General features: G+C 45.2%; 1 protein-coding gene across 1 annotated transcript; it reads right to left on the bottom strand.

Moving 5' to 3' along the window:
• Nucleotides 1-1,894: 1,894 nt before the first annotated feature.
• PSME3IP1 (proteasome activator subunit 3 interacting protein 1) lies at nt 1,895-16,050 on the bottom strand. The gene is made up of 7 exons (XM_083370733.1): nt 15,964-16,050; nt 13,786-13,926; nt 12,365-12,463; nt 9,710-9,833; nt 6,729-6,857; nt 4,908-4,975; nt 1,895-2,945 (listed from the first exon to the last, which is right to left on the bottom strand). The coding sequence occupies exons 2-7, from the start codon at nt 13,913-13,915 to the stop codon at nt 2,725-2,727; spliced, it is 771 nt and encodes a 256-aa protein (XP_083226859.1). The 5' UTR covers nt 13,916-13,926; nt 15,964-16,050; the 3' UTR covers nt 1,895-2,724.
• Nucleotides 16,051-16,129: the final 79 nt, after the last annotated feature.

Below are 16,129 nucleotides of genomic sequence, written 5' to 3'. Positions count from 1 at the left end.
TTTTGATGAAACTGCAGCCTTGGATCCCGACCAGGGGTCTTCAAACTTGGCCCTTTTATGACTCGGGGACTTCAACTCCCAGAATTCCTCAGTCGGCCATTTTGATGAAGTTAACGCACACTTTCTACAAAACTGACAGATGATGCTACTGGTCTAAAAGCAGGGGTAGGCAACCTGGGCTCTTTTATGACTCGTGGAGTTCAACTCCCAGAATTCCTGAGCCAGCATAGCTGGCTCAGGAATTCTGGGAGTTGGAGTCCCCGAGTCATAAAAGAGTCCAAGTTGCCTACCCTTGCAGTCTGGAGACTTTCCTGTTGCCTTTCTCATTTGACAACTCCTAACGGTTCAAGTAACGAAAGATTTCTCCCCCCCCACCCCCCAAAAAATGCCTCTACCCATTTCTCTTGCCACCTAAATATCACCCCATCCCCTCCTCCTCACACACGCACCCAATAAAGCCACTTTCCTCCTCCCAGACACATGGAGGAGACGGGCGATCGATCCCGTTTTGATTCTTTTCCCTTGGATTTTGGAGATACTGGTTGTTTAAACATCTTACCTTGGGAACACGTCCCCGACTCTCCTATAAGCTTTTGTGGCCTTCTCAACCCACCTTTACAGACAGCTGGGAAGAGGGAGCTTAGCTGGGCCGTGAAACTCCGACTTTTAAGATCAGTCCGATCCTTACGGACAACAAATCAAGCTTCCATTTACCTAGTACAGCTAGTCTTTGCTTTACAATTCATTCCGAGTGGCCGCGCACCAGTTACAACAGGCATTGGGGGGGGGGGAAGAGTGACTTATGACCGTTTTTCACACTTAACAACCACTGCAGCATCCCTAAGGGTCAACGGGATTTTAAATTCAGATAGTTGTTAAAGCGACTCGTGTTTATTTTTTATTTTTTTATTTTAATTCCATTTATATCCCGCCCTTCTCCGAAGACTCAGGGCGGCTTACAAGCTTAGCAGTAGCCTTCATTCTATGTATATGCCTGCTTATTAGGGCTTTCATACACACCCCCAAGCGGCATTATTACAAAGTCAGCTTATTGCCCCCAACAATCTGGGTCCTCATTTTACCTACCTCGGAAGGATGGAAGGCTGAGTCAACCTTGAGCCTGGTGGGATGCAAACCTGCACTAATTGCAGACTAACCTCCAGACTAATTGCACTAATTATGACGGCCGCGGCCTCCCCGGGGTCACGGTGACCCCCTTTTGCGACCTTCTGACAAGCCAAGTCGATGAGGGGAAGCCGGATTCGCTTCACAGCTGCGTTACCGAACGGCTGTGTTTCACTGAACAACATGGCAAGAAAGGTCGTAAAAAGGGACAAAGCTCACTTATCAACTGTCTCGCTTAGCGATAGAAATTTGGGGCTCAGTTGCGGTCGTAAGGCGAGGACTACCTGTACTTCATTCTTCCTAGGACTACTCCGACCGCTAACTTTGTTTCCATGCTGAAAACGGGTCCATCCAAGTGGGTGGAACTTGGACCAACAGAACGCGCGTTCTAGAAGGTTCCTACTACAAAGCAGCCAAAACAAACGCCCTGTCTTTCTCAAGGGAGGCTGTCCCAATAGCCAGGGGTTTAATTGTTTTTCTTCAACAAACAGAGCTCACAATATCAACTGTGTGATCATTAAAGTTTCATTTGTACATTAATCAAAGCATTAAAGTGGAACTACATGGACTCTTAGGTCCCCCAGAGAATCCCGGCTGCTGGCTGGCCGCCTCCCGGATTTCTGGGCATTGTGAAATTACTCTGCCATTTTAGGCATTGTGAAGTAACTGCTATATTACTTTTTGCAGTAATTCCTCCACACTAAACCCAGCCACTCCTTCAGAATCCCCTTAGTATTTGTGTGCGTGCGTGTGTGTTTTTTTTTTGGGGGGGGTGGAATCACGATAGCCTTAAATGAAAGCTCAAGATTTTCTGGAACCAACCATCAACTTTAAAATTCCACTGTTCAGAGGAATTTGGGCTACCAAGGAGACCCAGCAGAGAGACCAAGAGATGATACAGACAAGAACAGCAGAAGGATTATGTGGAGAGAAAAAAAATGAAGGGCAAAATCCAAGACTAAAAAAAATGCCTCAGGATATTTTTAATCAAATGCAACACGGAAACTTGGTGGCGCTTCTCAAAATTCGCCTCTAGCCACAAAGTGTGTGTGATTTTTGTGGCCTCTCCCTTCCTCTTGAATTAGGTCATACGAAGACCCTTAAGAGCTAAAGGAAGGACAATTTGGCCTTGCTGGGAGGTTGCCCCTGATCCCTTCCGAGATTTCCAGAAATGACGCGCCAGCACCTTTCGCTCGGAAGGCTCTTCTCATCCTCACCCTCCAAGGGACCATTTTGTTCTCAGTGGGTACCCCTAAACCTTCTCCTTCCTGGCTAGACTCCCGCTCAAACAAAGCAGAAGCAACCTGGGCTCTTTTATGACTTGTGGACTTCAACTCCCAGAATTCCTGAGCCAGCTATGCTGAGGGAAAAGGGAGAGGTTTCCATACTGAGCCATGCTGGCTCAGGGATTCTGGGAGTTGAAGTCCACGAGTCATAAAAGAGCCACGGCTGCCTACCCCTGGGTTAGGGGAGGCTGGGACACCATGAAAAACTGCTGCTGAAGTACATTATTTTGGAGACCAGAAAAAAGAGGTGAGCTTCAGGGAATGACTGGGATGAAGAAGGAAACAAGTTCTGAGCGAGGCTCAAAGAAGCGGCCTAGAGCGGAGCATCAAAAAAATTGCTGCCGCGGAACACGGAGGAGACGATTTTGCCCGTCGAGTTGATGGTGCCCTCGCTGTCCGAGCTGGATTCGGAGTCACTGCTTCCTGAGTAAGCCCCAAGACCGGGCAGGATGCCGATGCACACGGCGGCCGAGGGGCAGTGGAGGGTAGCGCCGCTCATGGTGCTGCTGCCCCGTGGAACACAAGATGGTTTCTCTGAAAGAGAAGAAAAAGGGCAGTGGAAATGCAGGGCTTGGGCTGGCAGGCCTCATTCCGTTTCCTTTGAAGAGGGAGCGTCACTGAGGACAGGAGCAAAATGGGCGTTTAGCCCCTTCATCCAGCGTTCCTCAGCTGTGGCAACTTCAAGACGTGTGGACTTCAACTCCCAGAACTTCTCCCAAGAGTAAGAATTCCCACTGCTGGCTGGGGAATTCTGGGAGTTGAAAGTCCACACGTCTTAAAAAGTTGCCAAGGTTGAGAAACAATGCTCTAATCTCTTTGGAGGCTCTGCCTCAGGTCCCCCTAGTCCTTGACTTACAACTGGTCGCTTAGGGACTGCTCAAAGTTATGACGGACCCGGAAAAGGGGATTTATGACTCAGATCTGAAGTTCCAACGCTTGCCCACCCCTGGTCATGTGATTGCACTTCAGGTCTTGGAATAAGGATGCATTTATGGCGTCCGGTGGTCGCACGACTCGGTGTTTCGTGATGGTTTTGCTGAAAAATCATCACTTCTAGTTTTACAGCCAAGCTGCACCATAGTAAACAGTGAGTCTACTTAACAACCGCAGGGGTCACTTAATCACTGGCATGAAAACAGTCATAAACTTTGGCCAGTCACATGACCTGTGTTTACAACCTGTTTTATGATTGTTATGGGCAGGCTCCATAACAGTAGTAACTCAAGGACTACCTGTACTCCAAACTCAGTTCTGAATTGAAATAATTACGGTTGCTGAAAAGCTCTTCCACAACTATCTCAGTATTTGTGCATTGCTCTGAGATGGCTACGTGAGCAAGATATTCGTGGAATTAAGAGTGGGAAAAAAACCCCCAAATGATAATGTAAGAGCTATTAGGTCCATTAAAATTGCTTAAAATTCATGACTTGCAATGCCTTCTACTTTTCATTTGCCGGAGCTGTCTCAAGTTTGCAAAGAGCAAGAAATCTGGATAAATGCCATTGCTGATCTATCAAAATGATCTTTGGATAATTTGATCTGGCAATCGAAAGACGAATCACATCTTTTGACATTTCAATAAAAACTCCTATCTACAATGCTGTCATATCAGCCTTTTGGCCGTGGTGAATGTTGACAAGATAAATTTAGGGCCCTGTAAATGGTCCAGTGGATTGGAGACCTGATTGCACTTGTCATATATGAAAAGATTGCCTACAGAGGTAGAGGTAGACAAGTATAATGAAATATGGGATCCACTTATACCGAAAACGGTAGGTTAAAATAAAAGATAGTTGTACGAATGTATCGGAAATTTATACATACATATTGAATAATATTTGCATTAGACAAGTATACATAGAATTGCAATAGAATTGTAATAATGACATATCTTTTTTGTCATAGCAGGGTCAGAATTGACTAGTTCTTGGATTGGCCACAATCAGCAAAACTGGGGATGGTAGGCTAGGTTTGTTGTTAGTTGCGAAGTGATGTCCAACCCATCGCAACCCCATGCACAACGTTCCTCCAGGCCTTCCTGTCCTCTACCATCTTCTGGAGTCCATTTAAGCTCACGCCTCCTGCTTCAGTGACTCCATCCAGCCACCTCATTCTCTGTCGTCCCCTTCTTCTCTTGCCCTCAACCTTTCCCAGCATTAGGCTCTTCTCCAGTGAGTCCTTCCTTCTCCTTAGCTGGCCTTCTCGTTAGGCTAGGCTAGCAAATTGGAAAACATCTTATCTTGGAAGAAGCTGGTGGCAAATAACTTTTGCATTCCTGCCATGGACGCAGAGGCTGTCCCTCACGTGTGCTCACTCTGCTGCTGCTTCTCCTTGAAGAAATCCTGAGTCCCTCCCCTTTCACAGGAATGCTCCTCTACTGCTCCTCAAGAGCCTCCAGCCTTCCAAAGGAAATTTGTGAAAGCAGGATGGAGCTAACCATGCAAAACTCTCGAGCACGTAAGACACAGAGCCTTCCCAACGCATTCAAATACACACCTGGAACCTTATCATCGTCGGGATCCGGGTCCAGTTTCAATCTTTTGACACTGTTAGCACCTTCGGAGCTGTAAAGACATACAAACCCAAATCCAAAGAGCAGAACTTAAAATTAGTTCGTTGATGGAAAACAGGCAAGCAGAAAGATACAATCAGAAGCAGACCTCAGGCTAACATTACCACAGCTGGTTCAGATGCCACAACTGGCTGAACCTGTACGCCTTACCTCCCTAAACTGTGAATTACAAACTACAAGGCAGTGGTCACCTGGCATAGTAAACTCACACTCTCTCTCTCTCTCTCTCTCTCTCTCTCTCTCTCTCTCTCTCTCTCTATATATATATATATATATATATATATATATATATATATATATATATATATATATATGGAGAACAGAGGTATCTCAGAACTGAATAGTCGTGGGTTTTGTCTGAATTTAGCTTTCTTCTCGCAAATGTTTCATTACCAGACTAGAGAACATCATCAGTGAATCTCATGCTGTTACTAGCCTGATAATGAACCATCACAGGAAGAGAAACATAAGGAGGCTGCTCTTATGGCTTATCCCAGGACAAGACTATCTTTGCAAATCAGCACACTTAGGAGAACATGCTAGGACACACCTTAACAAATGGCTGTAGAATAACAGAGTTGGAAGGGACCTTGGAGGTCTTCTAGTCCAGCCTCCCCCTCAACCAGGAGGACCTATACCATCTCAGACAAGTGACTGTCTAGCCTCTTCTTAAAAACCTCCGGTGATGGAGCACCCACGATTTCTGGAGGCAAGCTGTTCCACTGGTTAATTGTCCTCACTGTTGACAAATTTGTCCTGAGTTCTATGTTGCTTCTCTCCTTGATACTATGAAGAAAGTTGGATTGTTCACACGTTGGATAGCCTTCCTCCACATCATGCTCTCCTGTGACCCACTACAAATCACAAATGCCAATGTAGGAGTTGGCTTCCTACCACCTGGTCCAGATTCTTCATTGGGCACTGCCATCCCTTAGTGGAGGCTTTTAAAAAAGAGACTGTCCGAAATGGCCTGAGCAGAGGGTTGGACTAGAAGACCTCCAAGGTCCCTTCTAAACCGGTCGTTTTATTATCCCAGCTCACCCCTTCTTTCTCCTGATCAGGTAAGCATTCCATAAACCTGCCTCTGAGGCTTCTGGGAAAGGCCCAAAGGAAAAACTGAGGATTAGTGCTCCACAGCATGTCACTTTTCCGTCTACTGACCTTCACAATCTAAAAATAGCGAAGAGGGAGAGTGGAGCCTGTTAGGTACATGTCAAGTCTGTCGGCACTTAGCATAGCCTCAGGGCGCCAACCTATGGCTACCCTCAAGGCAAGGATCCATCATCCACTGATTTTATGGCTCTCAAGTAGTCCTCAACTTACAGCTATAACTGACGCCCCAATTTCCGATGCTAAGCAAGACAGTTGTCAAGTGAATTCTGCCCAGTTTTATGACCTTGCTTGCCACAATGTTAACTGAACCACTGCAGATTAGTAACACGGTTGTTAAGGGAATCTGGCTTCCCACATTTGACTTGGGATCACGTGACCCCGGGACGCTGCGACCGTCCTAAATGTGAGTCAGTTGCCAAGTGTCTGAATTTTGATCATGTGATCATGGGGGATGCTGCAAGGGTTCTAAGTGTGAAAAATAGTTATAGAAAAAGAGATTGATTTCGTCCAACTGCAACACAATCTGGAATCTAGTTAGTTTTTCTGCATGGGAGAAGTCCAAAGACTTGCGTTCTTTTCTTACTGCTGCCCTCTAAGCCTCGGGGGCAAAACTACCCAGCTGCAAAACGTACCTTCTGTGTTTCACAGCTCCCGCTAGTAGCTTGGCCTGAGAGAATTTGTTCTTGTTTTCCGATTTTACCGACAGTTTCTTGTCCGCCTCCTTCTTCAAGTCAGCACTAGCTCCGACTTTTGACAAAGTGCTGTGAACTCAAAAGTTAAGGAGAAAAAGAATGCAGTGGGCGAAGCACAGAAGACACGCAAGGAAGAAGAGTTGTGCTACGGCTGTACAGTACTGTATGGCAGCGTTTGCAGTTCCACAAGCGTTTTAACCAGCAGATTTGTTTTCTTACATCTTCGCTATTACAGTTAGCATTTGGTTCTGGCATACACAAAGACAGCACTGTGCATAAAAATATGTGTAAGCTAACTTTACTGGATTGGCTTTCCTGAAAGCATAAAGTGAAGACGACTGAAACAATGACCTATTCAACTAAAGGCAGAAAACTTGCACGTGGCACACCAAATCCTTTCAAGTTAGCCACCTACTGAGCTATATAACTTGGTCTAATATTAGAGTTCATACAGAGAGCTTTTTCTTAAAATCAAATGAGGATTAGATTCAAATTTCACACTTCCTAGTTTTTAGCCCAGCTAAGGCTAATGCTATGTATGTTTCTGTGCATGTGTGCATCTCTCTCTATGTATCTAGAATAGACATCTAGATGTCTAGAAAGTAGAGCTAGGTAGAGATATCTAGACAGATAGATAATCTCTGCCACAACAAATTCAGATTCATATGATGACTAGCTTGGAGCTCCGCTAAGTTAGCTCTCTAGTGCCACCAGCTGAATGTCAGACTGGCACTGGCATGTTTTTCAAAAACCACAACCGGCCAGAACCTTTATTGAAAATTCATAAATAGTGGTGGAAATCGTGGAAAACTGGTGACTGCAAACTGAATATATTAATTAGTGGGAAGCCTCACCAGCTTCAACTGTCTCCTAGTATTCAGATAAAGAAAGTGGGTTGGTAATCCTTGACTTACGACGGTACTAGATCCTGCCCATCGCGGTCATTAAGTCACGATGGCTGTAATGTGAGATAGCCATGTGACTGACCTGTTTTTAACCTTTGGTGTGTCGGTTCCAAAATGAACATGGAGGTCACAAAGCGAACTCACGGGTTTGCTATGGGCTGTTTTTTTTTTTTTGCCAAAAATGAAAAATAAATGCCAGCTTTCAACAAAAATATCATAGGTGGCAGTCATGTGACTGTAGGATGCTGCGAAGGGCCATAATTGTAGAGCAGTTCCGGAGGGCCCAACATGCAGTCACATGACTGGGGGGGCGGGTTTGTGGGGGGGGCTGTTGGAATTTTGAAACTGGGTTTTTGAGGAATTGTGGGAAGACCCAGGTAACTTCAAATGATCACTGAGCAGCTGGTTATAAGGAGAACCTGCATGTTTTTATTTTTGCTTTCCTGGATGGATTTCACACCATTCCGGAGTGAAATTAGTGACCCTGATAACCATGTTAAAGTTACAAGATCAAACCATGTTTCCCCTCATCATGGCAAAGAGGGGGAACACCTTGGAGAGGCTTCCTAGCAATTCTCCAACAGATCCATAATGGAAATATAGTCCTCGACAAACAACAGCTCATCTAGTGACCGTTCAAAGTTACAAGGGCGCTTATGGCCATCTTTCAGTTGCCACCTTTGTAGCATTCCCCATGGTCATGTGATCAAAATGTGGACGCTTGGCAATGGGTTCATACTTAGGACCGTTGCTGTGTCCCGGGGTCATGTGGTCACCCTTTTGCAACCTTCTGACAAGCCAAGTCAAGGGGGAAGCCAGATTCACTTAACAACCGGGTTGCAGTGATTCACCAAGCAAACGGTGGCAAGAAAGGGCGTAAAATGAGGGCAAAAGTCACTTAACAAATGTTTCATTTAACAACGTAAATTCTGGGCCCAGTTGTGGTTGCAAGGCGAGGACTACCCCCACTTCCAGTGCAATCATGAGCAATTGGGTAGGGAAGAGATCACTCACACACACACACACACACACACACACACACACACACACACACCAAGACAACCTAAAATGTTTGCTGGGCAAACATCTCTGTGGGCGCGCCGGATTTATGGAACCATCTTCCGGTCGAGCTCCGGATGGCGCCTGACCTCCGCTCCTTCCGGCGCGATCTAAAAACTTACCTCTTCGAACAAGCTGGCCTGGCCTGATGGGATGGGGTTGGGTTTTATTAATGTGTTTTAACCTGCTTTTAATGTGTTTTAATTTATTTGTGGGCATCTTGTTTAATCTTAATTTTTGTATTTTGTCTTTTAATATGTATTGTCCTGTTCACCGCCCTGAGTCCTTCGGGAGAAGGGCAGTATCAAATTAATTAATTAATTAATTAATTAATTAATTAAATACGGAACAGATAGCACTTCTTTTTCCTAGACCAGTGATGGTGAACCTTTCAGAGACCGAGTGCCCAAACTGCAACCCAAAACCCACTTATTTATCGCCGGGTGCCAGGCGGGCGTGGCCCACTGGGTGGGTGTGGTGGTCATGGAAGATTGGGCGGGTGTGGCCAAGGTGGGTGTGGTTACCTCAATGTCGCTCTTGGGGAGGGACACCTGTGGGGGGCAGCTGGTTGAAGAGGGACAGTTGCCACCTTCGAGGCATGGTGCGGGTGCCCACGGGGAGGGCTTTGAGTGTCGCCTCTGGCACCCGTGCCATAGGTTCGCCACCACTGTCCTAGATGCTGCATGGACATGCAGAGCCCACAGAGCAGGAACTGGTAAGTCACAGATGGAAACTGGAAACGACTAAGCAAACAAAAGCTAAAGGGGGAAATCGTGGAATATTTCGAGCAGAGCCTCCGTCAATCCAGCCCGACCAGCCAACGCGCAGCTTAGCCATTCAGAAGCAGCATCCGGCAAAGGCCGGCAAGATGTGTGCTCCAAGCAGCTCGAAAACGAGAACGAGGCTTCCCAGAACCCTCCCAAGAGGAAGGAGGACCATCCCTGCGGGGTCAAGGATATCCGGTACTCGTTCAGCTCCTTGAGGTCTTCTTCATGACGCTGCTTTTCTATCAGGGCTTGCTGCCGAGAAACTTCATCGAGAAACTTGGATTCATCTTCATCCAGCCCCCTCACCATATTTTCTGTAGAGAAGAAGCCAAGGTTACCCCCAAGAGTGTGATAAACCCACAAAGGTGGCTGCAGCACCTCTGCCATCCCGTTCTGCCACCACCTTGCTCATTTCGGCATGGTTGTATCCCATCAGTTAGGAAGATATTGGGACGGCCTGTTTGAGGGTCCTCAATGCAATGGACAGCATTTTAGTTTGGACTCCATTCCAAACTTAACAAACTCCGTTTCTGAAGGACTCCAGAGAACCGATGTAACTTACTTGTATGTCATTTCTGTGAATTTACTTGAGTAAACGTACGTCACTTGTCTGACTCTGCAGATGCAACGTGCTAATGCAAAATCAAACCACCTTTACTTCTTGCCACAATGTGTGAGCCAGTCAGAAAGAGGAAAACAGTAACTGTAGGAAAAGGGATGCCACCCTGAACTAAAATTTCTCACTATGAAATTTGGGGGTTCGTTCAATAATCAATAGAGCCTTGGTGGCGCAGTGGGCTAATGCCTCCTTAAGTAACACCAGCTGCCTGCAATTAGTGCAGGTTCGAGTCCCACCAGGCTCAAGGTTGACTCAGCCTTCCATCCTTCCCAGGTAGGTAAAATGAGGACCCAGATTGTTGGGGGCAGTAAGCTGACTTTGTAATAATGCCACTTGGTGTGTGTGTGTGAAAGCCCTAATAAGCAGGCATATATACATAGAATGAAGGCTACTGCTAAGCTTGTAAGCTGCCCTGAGTCTTCGGAGAAGGGCGGGATATAAATGGAATTAAAATAAAAAAAAAATCTGGGTTCTGAGATTAAAGGTCACTGAAGATAAAAAGCTTGATCTTAACCCAAAGGCTGGGAAATAAAAAAAGTTCCCAAGTATCTTTATAATCTCTTTTTACTTGTAAAGTTTTATTGGTTTATAATATACGATACAATCGAAATACAAAGTAAATAGCGGGAAAGATGGGGAAAGGAAAAGGGGGTAGAGAAGTGGGGTAAGGGAGAAAAAAAAGTGGGGGGAAAGGCAATGACTTCCTTTGGTGCAATAGAGTATCAACTTCAAACCTCAACTTATTACTTCTACAAAATGATATAAACTACTAGCCATTTCAACAACACCCAATCTATCTAATTGGTAAAGCCCACAATCAAAAAATTTCATTTTTCTCCACCTCAAGAACAAAATCTAGAAGCAGTTTCCACCTGGCAATAAAAGTATTCGTGTTTTTATTCTTTAACCAGTATAGACAATTTAGCCATCTCTGCTAGCTCCATCATTTTTTTGTAACCATTCCTTCATTGTAGAAATCTTTTACCTTTCTAATCTTAAGGACGAGAAGTATCAAGGAAACAGAATGGGTGTGTATTATATGAAGTTCTCATTTTAGTCAGCAAACTACACAGCCTTGAAAACAGCCTATGTGCCTGCAGACCAGGTGATGCTTTTACGTACCAAGATAACAAAATACAATAGAGGTGGTGGTGAAGAAGCACAACAGGCAGACAAACCAATTACTTAAAATGCACCAATGAACTCTTTCAACCCAAACCAAGACAACTATGGCTCAGCACAATGTAAAACCACTGCTTTCCAAAAGCCAATGGTTCCATGCCGGAATGGAGGACATAAAAAAGGGTTGGTCTAAGGATGTTGCATCTCACAACTGTGCGCACCATCTTTACCTGACAGGCTGTTGCCAGCCAGCAGAAACAAGCTACAGGGGCGTTTCTTAACTTTAGCAACTTTAAGACATGTGGGCTGGAGAATTCTGGGAATTGGTCCATACACTTTAAAGCTGCCAAAACAGGGAAACACTGAGCTAAGGAGATGGATAATTTGACACAGCGGGAACACTGACATGCTTCTGGGTTGAAGGATTGGAGAACACCTCATACTCAAGCATCAAAAGATGTTTCTGAAAATGTAGTTACAAACGTAATACCCGTTTGCCGTTTGTTAATACTCAAAGCAGCTGCATCTCTTTTCTAAGGATTATGGGACTTTTATCAACCTTAGTTAACTTTAAGGTATGTGGACTCCCCATGACTGGTTGGGGAATTCCAGGAGTTAAGATCCACAAGTCTTAAAAGTTGCAAAGGTTGAGCAGCTATGACATAAAGCTTCAGCTAGGCAAGAAAGAACAGGTTAACAAGCGCTGCCAGATGGAAAGATAAAAACACAAATCTTTTTCTCTGGAGACCATTTCCCCCATTGTCCACCGACACATGAGGGTAGAATAAACCTGAAAGTAAACCTGAAACTTTTGAAGCCAAGAAGAAAAGCTGGCAGCTGTGCCAAGCTTCACGCTGCAATCCTTTCCCCTTTCCTCTGCAGAGGTGGACAGACTGGTTCCTGGATTCCAGCAGGAGCCAAGAATGCAGCTGTGCTACCTTGGCACAACCGTAAGAGGGTTGCAGGACTTTCTCCATAAGGAAGCATATCAGGAAAGGCAGAGCTTTCTTCAAGTATACTCCTCCAGGGAGATAAGAAAGAAAGAAAAAAAAGGGGGTCAGATCTCCGTGCAACAGAATTTCAGAGATGCTCAGCGGAACTTACTGAATTTGAACTGTTCTTCGAATTCCTGCTGCTTCTTGTCCTTCTGCTCTTGAAGCCTTTCATAGAGAGATCGGGGGTCATACACTTCTTCGGGACATTCTAGAAGAAGAAGAAGAAGAAGAAGAAGGAGAAGGAGAAGGAGAAGGAGAAGGAGAAGGAGAAGAAGGAGGAGGAGGAGGAGGAGGAGGAGGAGGAGGAGGAGGAGGAGGAGGAGGAGGAGGAGGAGGAGGATTTCTCAAGTCAGTATTCAGGAATTGCTCCAATGGAAGCAATTGCTCCTGCCTTAAAGCACACCTCACTTTTTTATGTTAGGAAAAGAACTGATGCCTGTAAACCTCAATCTGTTGATTCCATATGCGACTGAGGAGTTTGTAATTGTGATCAGTGAAGTTAATGCACACTTTCTACAAAACTGACAGATGATGCTACTGGTCTAAAAAAGCAGGAGTAGGGAACCTTGGCTCTTTTATGACTCGTGGACTTCAACTCCCAGAATTCCTGAGCCAGCTGTGCTGGCTCAGGAATTCTGGGAGTTGAAGTCCATGAGTCATAAAAGAGCCAAGGTTGCCTGCCCCTGGTCTAGTCAAAGTAGCTGTAATACAACACTCTGTTACACATTCATTAATGAGCTGTAGATCAAAAAGTTCCCAACTCAGGTTTTTGTTATAATTTGCTAGGAGCTTTGGGAAAACCATTAGTCTCCCTCTATCCTGGCATATCATGACTTGTTTCCCATGTTAAAAAAACCCCCAAACCCACAGAAATACTAAAAATGCCAAAAGTTAATAGCTGAGTATGTGAATTCTCCTCTGTCATCTTCCTAACACTCGTGTGCTCAGGAAGATTAGAACAAAGAACACAGAATAACAGAGTTGGACAGAACCTTGGAGGTCTTCTATTCCAACCCACTGCTTGAACAGGAGACCCTATGCCATTTCAGACAAATGGCTATCCAATCTCTTCTTAAAAGCCACCAGTGATGGGAGCACCCACAACTTCTAAAGGCAAGTTGTTCCACTGGGTAATTGTTTTGTCAGGAAATTTCTCCTTGGTTCTAAGTTGCTTCTCTCCTTGATTAGTTTCCATCCGTTGCTTCTTGTCTTGCCTTCTGGTGCTTTGGAGAATAAGTTGACCCCTTCTTCTTTGTGGCAGCCCCTCAAATATTGGAAGACTTATCTGTACTGCATTACTATACAAGCTTTCTTACTTGGCTTCTTCTTCCAGTTAAATAAATAGCTAGAAATATTTTCAGGATGACATTGAACTGTTTCATCTTGGTTAGTACTCATAACTTTGCTCAACTATCCTTCCAGTTAGGCCTTGTCCATAGCCAGTACTTGGTTGAATGTGTCTTAGATCTGCACTGAACCTGACTTGGGATTGTGACTGTTTAGATAATCCCCCAACTGATAGTCAAATACCTTTGGGGTCTTCAGGTTTCCGAACCTTCTCCCATTCCTCTTGTCTTCGCTTGCGACGTTCTTCTAACTCAGCTTCCGAGACAAATCTTTTGTTAATTACAAGGTCCGCACTGCTTTCTCCACCTTCCATTCTGGAGCAGCCTATGCACAGAAAAGAGTTAGAAACAGGCCTGTACCTATAAACTGTGCTTTCTGGCCTAAAATGGTCAAGTTTTGCCTTGTATCTTGACTGAATGACACAGATCTAGCACTTTGCAAGTGTAATCATTTGCCCACCAAACAGACAATGAAAGCTGCGGGCACAAAGGACATGTCAGACGTCAATCAAGTCAAAAAATTGCAAATAGCCATGGAGATATTTGAAGCAGACTAAAGAATAAGAATAATTTTCTCCTTTCTTCAATCTCCTGTTTGCATTTGAAAAACAGATTTCCCACTAACGAAATTTGACTTTTAAGGTTCTTTTCACTGACTACAGATAAAGGCTTCAAAAATAAAGAATGTCTGGCCCTGTTGGAAAAGGGAAGGTTGGATCCACTTGAATTCTCAACAAACTATAAATTATTTCAATCAAAGATCTTTTTATGCTTAAGAAGATCTGGGTAAAAAAAATGGCTGGACAAAGAATACAATTATTTCTGCCCTTACTACTCATAAATTTTAGGATTATACAGATTTATCACTAGTAACAAAGAGGGAGGCAGCAATATACACTATTTTTCAGAAAAAAATATTCCCTCTATTAAACCCAAGCAAGCCTCAACATACACCATCAGAAGAATTAAATTTAATCAGAGCTCTTCTGTGAAACTCAAATCAACTGACATAGAACCATGAAGGTGGCGGCTGTGATAGGGATACTATTTAATATGAATGAATAAAAACTCATGTTTTAAGAGGATTCACTACCTGGGCAGTATCGGTATAGTTTTAAGTGAATCCAGCTTGCCCTACTGACTTTGTTAGGTTATAAATCTCAATCACATGGAGAGTGCAACTATCATAAATACACACCACTTGCCAAGCGTCCAAATTTTGATGATGTGACCCTGGGGATGCTGCAATGGACATAGGTCACTTTTTTCAGTGCTGTTGAAACTCTGAAAGCTCACTAAATGAATAGTTGTAAGTCAAGGACTATCTGTATTCCAGAGCGATTTTTTTTTCTTTTTGGTAACAAACTGTCCCCAAACTGCAGAAGCTTAAAAGGCTAAGAGAAGTCCAGAGGTGTAATGCGCCCATGTGGCACACAACAATACTGCTTACTACAATGGAGGAAGATTGAGGAAAGTAGATCAGGCCGAGCAACTAATACCAGGGAATCAGGCGGCTTAGCAGCTTGTCCTTTCAACAGATTAATGGAAGCTGTGAACTTGTCTCAGCAACAATACTGGTGGTCCTCGACTTAAGACAACTGAGCCCAAAATTTCTGTTGCTAACCGAAACACTTAAGTGAATTTTGCCCCATTTTGCAATCTTTCTTGCCACAGTTAAGCAAATCACTGCTGCTATTAAGTTAGTAACCCGGTTGTTAAGTCAATCTGGCTTCCCCACTGACTTTGTTTGTGCAAAGGGGATTACGTGACCCCAGGACTCTGCAGCCGTCATAAACCTGAATCAATTGCCAAGTATCTGAATTTTGATCTCAGGGAGATGCAGCCACGGTCATAAGTGTGAAAAACGGCTTTTTTTTCAGTGTGGTTGTAACTCTGAACGGTCACTAAATGAAGCGTTGTAAGTCTAGGACTAGCTGCACAGAAGGGCTCTCCCTGAAATCTCCTGGGATGGTTTCCGAGTTTCCTGGTGGTCTCCCATCCTACTCCTGCCCGGGCTGGGCTCAAGGTCGTTACAAAGGGCTTTGGACCCTGGAGAGATAACCACTCCAATAGCCTCCAACGAGCCCAGGGGGCTGGGGATGATGGGAGCGGGAATCCGGAGGGCACCATTTTGGGAAGCCTGCGTTTTGCATGAACGACAGGTAAACCTGACCCCGATAATGAGTTAAAACTCGTCTGTCGCCGGATCCTCAACGTCTCCGGCGAACAGCCAACGAGCTCGATTCGAATCACGGGCAGAACCGGATCATCTTGTTCCTGACGCGACCCCTTCCCCCGCGCCTCTCCTCCGAAGCCCAGCCACGGGGGCCTCTCAGGTCAAAGGACGCCCCTCAGCACCCACCTCGCCGCCATGGGCCGTTCAGACGACCGCTTCTCTCCCGCAAACCCACCTCACGGCCAGAGGCCCGGCTTCTCCGAGGACACGCCTCCCGACCCGCCGCACTTCCGGCCCGCCTCTTCCGGCCCGCTCTTTAGGCCGTCCGACCAACCGCAGTCCAGCCTGGCGG

This window comes from Vipera ursinii (assembly GCF_947247035.1).
Source record: "Vipera ursinii genome assembly, chromosome: 10".
NCBI lineage: Eukaryota > Metazoa > Chordata > Lepidosauria > Squamata > Viperidae > Vipera > Vipera ursinii.
This window is presented reverse-complemented; position numbering and strand designations above follow the sequence as displayed.

Coding starts and splice junctions, on each gene's coding strand:
- PSME3IP1 (XM_083370733.1), bottom strand. CDS start 13,915: ATGGAAGGTGGAGAAAGCAGTGCGGACCTTGTAATTAACAAAAGATTT. Junction 12,464..13,785: donor GAAACCTGAAGACCCCAAAG/GTATTTGACTAT, acceptor TTCTTCTTCTAG/AATGTCCCGAAGAAGTGTAT. Junction 2,946..4,907: donor CGACGATGATAAGGTTCCAG/GTGTGTATTTGA, acceptor CTTCTCTTTCAG/AGAAACCATCTTGTGTTCCA.